The 12,059-nt window shown below is 41.9% G+C and overlaps 1 protein-coding gene across 2 annotated transcripts in view; it reads left to right on the top strand.

Annotated features, from left to right (window-relative positions):
• Wwp2 (WW domain containing E3 ubiquitin protein ligase 2) overlaps nucleotides 1–12,059 on the top strand; it is a 201,199-nt gene that overhangs the window by 133,744 nt on the left and 55,396 nt on the right. For both annotated transcript variants that reach the window (XM_045141797.1, XM_045141798.1), the window contains exon 8: nucleotides 8,225–8,438. In XM_045141797.1, the coding sequence (XP_044997732.1) occupies nucleotides 8,225–8,438 (214 nt within the window). The remainder of the gene's footprint in view (nucleotides 1–8,224; nucleotides 8,439–12,059) is intronic.

Below are 12,059 nucleotides of genomic sequence, written 5' to 3'. Positions count from 1 at the left end.
CTTTATTATTAAAAAAAAATAAGTCTGGCCTGTCTGTGTCACAATAATTATGATATATTTCTAGTTGGGCCGGTTCTTGTGAGGTGCTATGTGGTGATTATACTGGAAGTGCAGTGTGCTTGTGCTTCTGAGCTGGGCGCTCACAGCTGCTTTGCTGTGGGCCGAGTTAGTAGCTTTTGTCTTTCATGGAAAAGACACAGTTTCTGGTGGATTGCCTTTTACATGTTCGAATGTGGTGGCTGAAAGGCCTGTGTATATACTACAGGAGCCTGTGCTCTGTGGCTCCCACCTGAAAATCTGGGAATTTACAGCGAGCTGGCAGCTTGTCTAGGATTAAGAAAAAGAATTTCCAATTCCTGATCTTTTTCTTGGCTAGAGTGTGGCCTATTCCTGAATGAGTATATGATTCATAAAGTTCCAGTGTTTAGCCAGTATCACAGAGGGAGCCTTGTAAAACACTCCCAGTTGCAGAAACCAGAGGCTGTTCAACTGCCATCATGCCTACTTATCACAGCCATTCTTGGTTCCCCACTTTTTCCTTCTCTCCTAGGAAAATTATCTAAGTCCTCTTCATTTTCCTTCTTCCTTGTTGTTGTTACCCCATGAGACCCAGGCTTGAGCACTGGTTCTGCTGTTTGCTGATTTTGCGACCTGCCCAGATGGCCATGGAGTACCTATCATGTCTTCTGTGGAATGGGAATAACATCTTCCTCATGCGGCTATGGGAAGGATAAATGAACTAATAATACTATACTTGCTAAAGGCAATGGATCCCAAAACAGAAAAGCTGCTGAAGTTCAAATAAATTCTGGAATTTAGTTAGTATTACTGGACTAATTTTTTAGTTTTGTCAACTGTGCTGTGGTTGTATCAAATATTAAGGAACTTTGGTGAAGAACACACCATTTTTTTCAACTTTTCTCTGTAAACATTTATTCCAGAAATGGATTTGATGACACACACCTGTGATCCCAGCTTTCCAGATGCTGAGGCAAGAAGATCATGAGTTCAAGGCTAGACTGACCTATATAGTGATACCCCATTTTAAATAGTAAACAACGGCAAAAATTATTCCCATTTTTTAAAAAATATACTTTATTTTTTTGAGAGTGAGAAAGAGGCAGAGAGAGAAAGAGAGACATGGAGGGGGGAAAATAATGGGCGCACCAGGGCCTCCAGCCACTGCAAACGAACTCCAGATGCATGTGCCACCTTGTACATCTGGCTTATGTGGGTCCTGGAGAATCGAACCATGATCCTTTGGTTTTGCAGGCAAATGCCTTAACCATTAAGCTATCTCTCCAGCCCCCAAACATTTTTTTTTAAAAAGAATCTGTTTTTGAAATGATAGTGATACATAAATATCTTGTGATTTTATTTCATCTTTCTTTTGCTATATTATTAAGTTTATTGAAAGAGCATATATTGAATGGATATTTTTCTTTTTTTTTAATTTTTATTAACATTTTCCATGATTATAAAATATATCCCATGGTTGAATGGATATTTTTCAAGTACTGTTTTGTTAGAAACTATAGGCAATGTTAAAAAAAAGTGCAAGATAAGGCCTCTGACATTTATTTATTTATTTATTTATTTATTTATTTATTTGACAGAAGATGAGTATGGGCACATCAGGGCCTCCTGCCACTGCAAACCAACTTCTTCTTTTTTTTTTTTCGAGGTAGGGTCTCACTCTGGTCCAGGCTGACCTGGAATTAACTCTGTAGTCTCAGGGTGGCCTTGAACTCATGGCGATCCTCCTACCTCTGCCTCCCGAGTGCTGGGATTAAAGGTGTGCACCACCACGCCCGGCTGCAAACCAACTTCTTACCATGTGCAACTTTGTACATCTGACTTTACATGTGTACTGTGGAATCAAACCTGGGCCATCAGGCTTTTTAAGGAAGCACCTTTAATGGCCAAGCCATCTCTCCAGACCCCATCTTTGGAATTTTAAAAAATATGTATTTTATTTTTATTTATTTGAGAGAGAGAAAAAAAGAGGCAGATAGAGAAGGGGGGAGGGCAGGAAGAGAATGGGCACATCAGGGCCTCCAAACAAACTCCAGATGTATACACCACCTCGTGCATCTGGCTTACATGGGTCCTGGGGAATTAAACCGTGTCCTTAGGCTTCTCAGTCAAGTGCCTCAACTGCTAAGCTGTCTCTCCAGCCCAAGGCCTCCGTCTTAGAATCTCTTTCAGGGAAAGAACATGAAAACTCACCTCAGCCAGTTGCCACATGGGGGTTGTGGGCTGTGTAGCTAAGGCCATTGGTGCTATGGATTCTGCAGAAGGAATGACCATTGTGGGCAGTCATGGGTGGGGGAGAGGACATTTGATGAAGAGGACTGATATGAGACGTGGAAGAAGGAGGCCTGGGTAGAGCTCAGTGGTGGAGCACTTGCCTGGCATGCACAGGCCTCGTGGGTTCAGTCTGAAGGAAAACAAGGAGAACCAATTTGTCTTTACTTCATCAATAGTAGGGTAGGTAAGGTCTTTATGGCAAATAATTTGGACTGAGGGTTCAAGGGTATTGACCATATTGCATAGAGCTAACAGGAAAAGCACCAGATATTCTTGAAAGCATAATGAAATTGTAACTCCTCTTTCTAAAATCAATGACTGATTTGCATGTGTGTGTGTGTGTGTGTGTGTGTGTGTGTGTGTGTGTGTGTGTGTGTGTTGCTACTGCAAGCAAATGTTAGACACATGTACTGCTTTTGGGTGGCTTGCAAATTGAATCCTTTATGGCAGGCTTGCTTTGCAAGCAAGTGCCTTTATCAGCTGAACCATCTTTGACAATCAAGTTCTTCTGTTTAAAATCCCATCATGCTTTAGTATGGTGCCCTTTTACTGGCTTACCAGGGTTATGATGGGCAAGGAGATAGATGTGTGAATTTAATTTCTTGAAACTGTCATTGAGATAGGATGTGTTTACCTCCAAGGTTCTTTTGCATTCTTAGAATGTTGTTGTGTACAACTGTGCATCATTAAAGGATGAGCTGTGGCCTAAGAAAATAAATTGTTGGCAATTTTGTCATGTGGACATCATAGAATGTCTTAATACAAGCTAATATATGTACATGTTTGTGTTATCACTAAGTAGTATAACATTACAAGACTGTCATTCTTTTTGGGGGGGGGTGTTCATGAGATAGGGTTTTACTTGCTGAGGCTGACCTGGAATTCACTATGTAGTCTTAGGGTGGCCTCAAACTCTTGATGATCCTTCTACCTCTGCTGGTTTTAAAGGTGTATGCCATCCTGCTCGCCCCCCCCTTTTTTTTTTTTTTGAGCAAGTGTCTTACTCTAGTTCAGGCTGGCTTGGAAGTCACTTTGTAACCCCAGGTGGGCCTTGAACTCACAGCAATTCTCCTACCTCATCCTCCTGAATCTGAAATGATACATCTGAGCCACCACTCCCAGGTGTTCCATCTGTCTGTGATAGGAATATAGTTTTATAGGTAATGGCTGTGCACAACACATGGAAACATACACAGGAGTGTAAGCAAGGATACAGAAAACTTGTTAGTGCTAAAATATCAGACGTGTATAGGTCTCCATTTCCAAATTTGAACTTAGGTGTGGTATAGATTTTGAGCTTCTCTGGTGATTCAAGGGCCCTCAGAGGACCTATGGATAGATGCAGTCCTGCTGATAGCCCTGCCAACTACATCTGGAGCTGCATAAATAACCAGATCTAAATAGTGTTGTTTAGAAGCATTTCTCCATTGGCATGCACTGGAGCTCTGCTTTTTTTCCCCCACCCAACAATTTGATAATTCTTTTTTTTTTTTTAAGGTAGGTTCTCACTCTAGCCCAGTCATAATTATTATTTCTTTTGTGGGGAGGTGCTTTCTCAAGGTAGGGTCTTGCTCTAGCCCAGGCTGACCTGGAATTCACTAGGTAGTCTTAGGTCAGGGTAGACTTGAACTCTCCGCGATCTTCCTACCTCTGCTTCCCGAGTACTGGGTTTAAAGGCATGCACACTACACCTTGCTCATTTAATTTTTGTTATTTATTTATTTGGTCTTCCTTTCTTCCTCCCTCCCTCCTTCCCTTTATTTTTCTTCAAGGTAGAGTTTTGCTGTAGCCCAAACTGACCTAGAACTCACTATGTAGTCTCAAGGTGGCCTCAAACTCACAGCAATCTTCCTTCAGTTTTTTGAAGTAAGGTCTCACTATACCCCAGATTGACCTGTAACATACTCGTATTCTCAGGGTGGCCTTGAACTCACAGTGATCCTCCTATCTTAGTCTCCCAGATGCTGGATTAAAGGCATGTGCCACCATGTCCCACTCATTTTTATTTTAAAAATAATTTTATTTATTTATTTGCAAGCATAGAGAGGAGAAAATGGGGCACCAGGGCCTTCAGCAGCTGCAAACGAACTCCAGATGCATGTGCCACCTTGTGCATCTGGCTTCGTGTGGGTGCTGGGGAATCGATCTCAGGTCCTTAGACTTTGCGTAAAAGTCCCTTAAGCCATCACTCTAACCCTCATATTTATTTAAAATTTTTTTCTTTTATTTATTTGAAAGAATATGGCTCACTAGGGCCCCTTGCTGCTGAAAATGAACTCCAGATGCATGTGCCACATTGTGCATCTAGCTTACATGGGTACTGGGGAGTTGAGCCTGGGCTGGTATGCTTTGCAAGCAAGTGTCTTTAACATCTGAGCCATCTCCCCATCCCTCATTTTTCATTTTTAGATAATGCAAATAACTCATTGATCTGAGACATGGTAAAGAGAAGGAATCAAGCTTTTCTCCTGATTTTTCCTTCATAGAGTGAACCTTAAGGAGTAAATAGTTTCTCTTTCAAGTACTGCAGCCAATGAGTAAAGAAGGCACTGAGACAATTAGAATAAATAGTAGTTTTTCACATAGTAGTTATTTAATTACTTATGTCTATTTCTGAACTCTCTTACTTAAATCACTATTTAACAACTTTTCATGTATCAGTACTACATGGTTATATTTTTGTAGTAAGTTTACTACATTAGAGAAAAATCCCTATACATACACAGCACTCTAATTTAGACTTTTCTCATCTATTTTTATATATTTAGCTGTGTGTGTGTGTGTGTGTGTGTGTGTGTGTGTGTGTGTGTGTGTGGTTTTCTGAGGTAGGGTCTCATTCTAGCTCAGGCTGACCTGGAATAATTCACTATGTAGTCTCAGGATGGCCTTGAACTCATGGTGATCCTCCTACCTCTGCCTCTCTAGTGCTGGGATTAAAGGCATGTGTCACCACGCCTGGCTATATTTATCTTTTCTTATAAGTTTTTCAATGTATTTATTTACTGCTGAAAAAAGGCATGATACGATTCTGAAAATTGGAATTGTCTGAAGTTTATAGATTTGCATAAAGCAAATTGCCATCTGTTGTGTGTTACTAGCTTGGCTCACATAGAATAAGGAATAGAAATAGAAAGTCTTGCATTTATGTTGGGGAAGCAGTCATTGTACAAGATTTAGTTATTTATGAAACTAGTGCTTTAGTCTATATTCTAGATGGTATTTATGCTGGGGAGAAAGGAAGTGACTCAGATAAAAATATAGCTCAGTGAAAGAGTGCTTTTTTAGCATGTGCCAGGCCCTGGGATGGATTCCCTGCACCCCTAAACAAATAAGTAAATAAGACAGAAAAAAAGACAAGCGAATCAATCTCTGGCCTCAAGCTCATAACCATTTGTGAAGATCAAGCTTGAAGTCACATCATGTGTTTGCTCAGTGACACCATAGTTTTCCCCAATAAGTAGGGATTCTCTGACTATGTGATGAATATTGGTATTACCTAACTAGTAGGGCTGTGTGTAAGGCTTCAAGGAGATAATCCAAAGTGTTTTTTTGTATCTTGTCTGGCACATGCCCCATATTCAGTAAATGTTGATTCTCTCATTTATATTGTTAATTTGACTCTATTGATCTGATAGCAATTGACTTACTATGGTCAATTCCTGACAGTTAGGAGAGGTAGCAGGTGGTTTGGAAGGATAACCTAGAAACACTGAGGTAATAGACGCCTTCTTACTAGGAAAGAGCAGAAAAGAAGACTAATGTGAAACAAAGTACAACAGATGCTAGTTTTAAATTGCTTTGGGTTGGAGAGCCAGACCTGTTAATGGAATGCAACTTAATGTAAGATGTTTCTTCAGGTACTGCTGCTCAACAACGGACTAGTGCCATAGTGAACTGTCAGAGGAAATATTCAAGGAGAAACCTAATAGCCATTTTTTTTTAGGAAAACTACAAAACAAATTTCTGAATTAGAAAGAGGATGATGACTAAGGTGTTTTCCAATGAAATTCTGATATAAATACATACATATGCAGTCACAGATGTAAACAGTTCTCTGCATATGGTTCATCCATTCTCAAAGAATTAGAAATCTTTAAAACATTGTTTGATCCTTTTTGTTGTTGTTAGAGGGTATTACAGCAACATGGGATCACTGTAAATATAAGTAACCATCAAAGACAAGACAAAATCATGAAATAAGCAGTGTTGGGAACTAGTTCATTTCACTTCTTTCTTTGTTGTTGTTACCTTGGAGACAAGTCCTTAGCTTTTGGGCCATTTTTTTTTTTTTTTTTTGCCTAGAGCATGATCAGAGGGCAACTTTCAAGTCAGTCTTCACCTTTCCCCACCTTATTTGAGGGAGGGGTTTTCCCTGTGAATTTTGTTCTGCTATTCTTTGCTGTGCTCATCTTGAGCTTCCATGAAATTTTCCTGTCTGCCTCCCATCTCCCTATCACCATGCTGGGATTGCAGAAGGCCACCACAGTTTCTGCCTTTTTACATGGGGCATGGAGATTGAACTGTAGTGGCAAGGCTTGGGTGATGAGTGGTTTATCCAGTGAGCTATCTCCCTAGCTCCCATTTTATTTTATTTTGTTATTGTTATTTTTTTTTTCCAAGGTAGGGTTTCACTCTCGCCCATGCTGACATGAAATGCACTATGTAGTCTCAGGGTAGCCTGGAACTCATGGCAGTCCTCCTACCTCTGCCTGCCAGGTGCTGGAATTGAAGCCATGTGCCACCACACCTGACTTTTATTTTATTATTTTTAAAAAATATTTTATTTTTATTTATTTTAGAGAGAGAGAGAGAATGGGTATGCCAAGGCCTCTAGCCTCTGCAAACGAAATCTAGACGCATGTGCCATCTTGTTCATTTGGCTTACGTGGGTACTGAGGAATCGAATCTGGTCCTTAGGCTTCCCAGGCTAACACCTTAACTGCTAAACCATCTCTCCAGCCCCTGTTTTATTATTATTATTATTATTTTTTAAATTTTTATTAGCACTTTCCATGATTATAAAAAAATCCCATGTTAATTCCCTCCCTCCACCCCCCGTTTTATTATTTTTTAAAAAAATATTTATTTATTTATTTGAGAGAGAGAAAGAAGCAGATAGTGAGAGAAAGAAAATAGGCACACTAGGGTCCCTAGCCACTGCAAACAAACTCTACACACATGTGCCACCTTGTGCATTAGGCTCTACATGGGTACTGAGGAATCAAACTCAGGTTCTTAGGCTTTTCAGGCAAGCACCTTAACTGCTGAGTTGTCTCTCCAACCCTTATTTTATTTTTCACTCTAACCCAGGCTAACCTGGAAATCACTATACAGTGATCTTTCTACCTCTGCCTCCCAAGTGCTGGATTAAAGGTGTGTGCCACCATGCCTGGCATCCTTATTTAATTTTTGAGATAAGGTCTCACTGTGTGACCCTAGCTGGCCTGGAACTTGCTGTTTATCCCTGTAACTGAGTTTCTCATATTCCCAAGACTGCTGAGATTTGTATTCCTCCTGAGGTCAAAGGTTAACTAAGAATAAACAAATCCTTGGCAGTATATATATATATGTTGAGTTATTGATGGTGTGTATGGACAGACTTTCTTCTTCCAATAGGAAGTCCTTCTGTGCCTCTATTACATAAACATGCTCCTGTGTGTTCCCCCTGTCCACAGTGTCTCTGGTTAGCCTGAAACTTGCTCTGTAAGCCAGGTTGATTTCACACTTGTGGTGATCCTCCTGCCTCTGCCTTCTGATGGTGGATTGCCATCATGCTCAGTTTTGAAAACTTGGTTGCTATTGTCTAGTACATACATGTAGCCCAATATTGTAGAGACTGTGTTGAGGCATTCATTGAAAAACCTAGTCAAAATAAACTTAGTTGATCTTTCAAGTGAGGTTTATGTATTTTCAGTGAATGAGGAGCCCATCACAGCCACTGACCCTGAAGAACCTTCTGTTGGTATAGCATCCCCACCTGCCACCGCCTTGAGTGTGACCCCAAACCCCAACACGACCTCTCTCCCTGCTCCAGCCATACCCGCTGAGGGAGAGGAGCCCAGCACTTCAGGAACACAGCAGCTCCCGGCCGCTGCCCCTGCTCTGGCCCCTGACGCCCTGCCTGTCGGGTGAGTAGCCTTCTGTCTTGCAGCAGTGCTTATATCCTCCAGACCTAAGCCTCTTTCACCACATCAGAAACAATGTGGGTATTGATTACCTAGTGGTTCACAGTCTCTGGGGAGGCTGCTGGGTATAGCAGAAGGGAGGTGTGAAAGAACTGTCCATTCTATATAAATCTGCAAAGAATCTAAATCATATGGGCAAAATCAAAGCCACTGTATATAGGGACTTGAAATGCAGCTTCCCCTGGAGGGGTGTCTGTAGCACAAGGAGCTCCTTTTGCCTTCCTGGATCATGAAAGGGTGTGCCCCCGGATCCAGCCTAGAAAACAGCCTTTCCTCTCCTAAATGTTGCTTTGACACCTATGGAGGACTTGGGGTTTTATTCTTGCATGTTTGTGGCATGTGTGCTTGTATGTATGTGTGTTTGTATTGCCCAGGTACATGTGCATACGTATGTGCTGCATATGGAGACTTGAAGTGGTCGTCAGGTGTACTCCTTAGTTTGTCTCCACCTCATTTTTTGGAGACAGGGTCTCTCACTGAACCTAGAGCTCACTGATTCAGTTGAGTAGCTAGCCAGTGATCTCTGATGATCCTTCTACCTCTGCTTCCCCAGCGCTGGGATTCAAGGTGCCTCTCATCATTTTTAGCTGTTTATTTGGATGCTAGAGATCTGAATTAGGTCCTCGTGCTTGTGTGTGCTTTGCCTACTGAACCCTCTCCCCAGCACCAGGACTTGGTTTTGGGCACCAAATTAATATGTGATTCCCACATCTGGGCCTGATGTTAACACAGGCTCCTAATCTTCTGGCTACCTATTAGTTTGGAAATACATCTGATAGTAAAGACCTGAATGAGAAGATGACAACCCTAGGTAGCCAAAGTTCAAGGCTCACTATATAGTGAGTGAGTAGCGATTAAGAACATGAACCTCAGAAATCACATAGATCAAGGTTGAAACCATCCATTCATTCCACCAGTGACCTTTACCAAGTGATTTACATCTTGGTAAAGTGGTGTAATAAGAATCCAGTGCTCCCCAGGAAGTTTAAGGATTCATATAAGATGGTGGCTGTGAAGCACTTGTTGAAAGACAGGCAGAGGGTACTGAACTGGTTGTGAAGCAACTGTGAAGGAAGAAAATGTTTCTGACCTGGGAAACAAAGTCTTATCTCAGACATGACTGAGTGTGGTCAGGCCAGTCCTGTTGTCTTCCTGGTTAGCAGTGTGGCACAGAAGAAACCATTGTCCATATTGCTGGCATCACAGTGACCTGGCTGATGTTGGCTTGGTGATGACATGTCTTCTCTGAGCCCTTGTAACTCATAAAGGAGATCAGGAAGATGTCTTCTGTTAGATGTACAAGGTGCTGCATTGTTTCAAAAGCCATTTCCATAGACCTAATTATTAAAAATCCTATTTCTGAACTTGTCTGATTTTTGCCACATATACTTAACATATTGACTCCTATGTTTCTTTGTTTTGTGTATATGTGTGCAGTATGTGTACATGTTAATATGTTTGTGAGCACATGTGTGGGCACAGTGTGTGGAGACCAAGGTGGCCATTGGGGATCTTCCTTAGTTGCATACCACCTCTTCCTTTTTTTAAACTTTTTATTGACAACCTCGTACATGTACATGTTATACCATGATCATAATCCCCTCCCATCACCATCTTTGTCTCCCTGCCCCCTGCCTGAGTCCCCTTCCACTGAATACCTTCTTCTTCCCAACTAGTCTGCCTTCTATTTTCATGGTGTCATTTTCCCCCTCTTATTATGCAGGTCTTGTGTAGGCAACATCAACCACTGTGAAGTTATGAATTCCACTGTTACTTTGTATCTGGAAGACAGTATTACCACTTCCTTCTTTGAGACAGGATCTCTTGCTGAACTAGAGCTTACTGACATGGCTAGACTAGCTGCCAGTGAGCTTCAAGGATTCCCTGTAGTCCCTCGTCAGTGCTAGGGGAGCATTTTACATTATACAAGGGAGTTGAGCTCAGGTCTTCGTGCTTGTACAGTAAGAAGGGAGTTGAGCTCAGGTCTTCGTGCTTGTACAGTAAGCACTTTATGCACGAAGCCATCTGTTTTGCCCCTAACTCCAATCATTTAATAAAGTATGTTGATGAAGTGAAAAACATTGCAAATAATTCTTACTACCTCAATCCTGGAGAGAATTGGAGGTGTTGAGAGGCAGCTCTGAAAAGATCTTTTTGTTGTCAACTTTTTGATTTTGCAAAAGGTTATTAACTAATTGCTTATTTATTCCCTGCAGAAATTTCTTTTCTCTCATGCATGTAGTATAGAATACTTGAAAGCTCTTTTGCTTGGTTTATAATTTCAAATCTGTATGCTGTAATTTGCGGGGAGGGGGGTGTCACAGAGCAGATTCATTCTGGCAGAAAGGAGAGCGGCTGCAGGCATCCCCCATGAGCTGTTTGTTTTCTTTCCTCTGAGCAAATGCGTGGAAGGCCGGCCCCTCTCCTGTGTCAGTCACAGGCAATTAGGGCTAATGGCTCAACATGTCTTTATGTAGGGCATGTGTGAGGGTTACTGTTCTCTGGGATTGAGCACTTCCTGTTTCCAGGCAGCTGGAAAACTCCAGGCTCTGAAAACACTCTTTATTCTCAATCTGGCAAATTGAGCAGCCCAGATGAAGCTGAGTCCTCCCTTCTCCCTCTGGCTAGAGGCTAAACCATTTTTCTGGGGCAGAGTTTGACCAGCATATTTTCCTTGGAGCATTTAGGCCATATGCAGGTCTGGGGTGCTAGAGCTCACTTTTATGAGAATGATGTTCCAGACAGTATTGGAGTCCCAGTTTCCCAGCCCTAGATGGGCTTGTAAGTACCCATGTCTTAAGATGATTAGGACTACTCAGTAAGTACCTGGAAGACTGTGTCAAGATCCTGAGTTGGCCAGCCACCTAACTGGACCTGGCCACTAGCCCTGCTGTGTGCACAAGTAGTGAGGACAGCAGGCTATTCCGTAGGCTCCTCAGTGTTGGAAGCTAAAAGGCTGTGATTTCTGTAGTAAATTCCTTCCCTCTATTCATAGGCCTTCCCCTCACTCTTAGTTACAAGTTGAATAGACCCAGGAAGATTACTGTTATTTTTTGAGGTAGTGGACGTAGAGCTAACTTAAAGAAAGAAAAGCACTCCCAAGAGAGGGAGTGGGCTAGTGAGTACTAGGTCATGAGTCGCATAACCCTTTATAAGTCACTTACTCTTACTACATGTAGGGCCACAGTTGGGAAAGTTCCCAGTCTTCTGCTGCTGTCACCTTTCATATGGTGATTTCTGAAATATCTTCCTCTATCTACTGAACCTTCCATCTCTATTTCCTTGCTGAGAGTTGTAGTCTCCCAAATCTCTTTGGGATACAGAATGGTGATGGTCTTCGATAGCTTTTTCTTTGTTGATCAGGGGTACAGTTCTCGCCTTGGGGGGGCAGAGAATTCTTTCCCTATATAACCTGTTGGTTGGGACAGCATCTTTGGATTTCCTACAGGAGGAGTAGGCTCGAATTCCTGCACTGTAGGGAATTGAGTTTGAAATTGTCACAAGACCTCTTGAATGGCTGTTCACCAGATGTTACAAGCTCAGGGGTAGCCCACTGAGATTACC

Source organism: Jaculus jaculus, chromosome 1, assembly GCF_020740685.1.
Source record: "Jaculus jaculus isolate mJacJac1 chromosome 1, mJacJac1.mat.Y.cur, whole genome shotgun sequence".
Lineage (NCBI taxonomy): Eukaryota > Metazoa > Chordata > Mammalia > Rodentia > Dipodidae > Jaculus > Jaculus jaculus.
The sequence above is the reverse complement of the archived record's forward strand: the minus strand, read 5'-3'. Positions and strand labels throughout refer to the sequence as shown.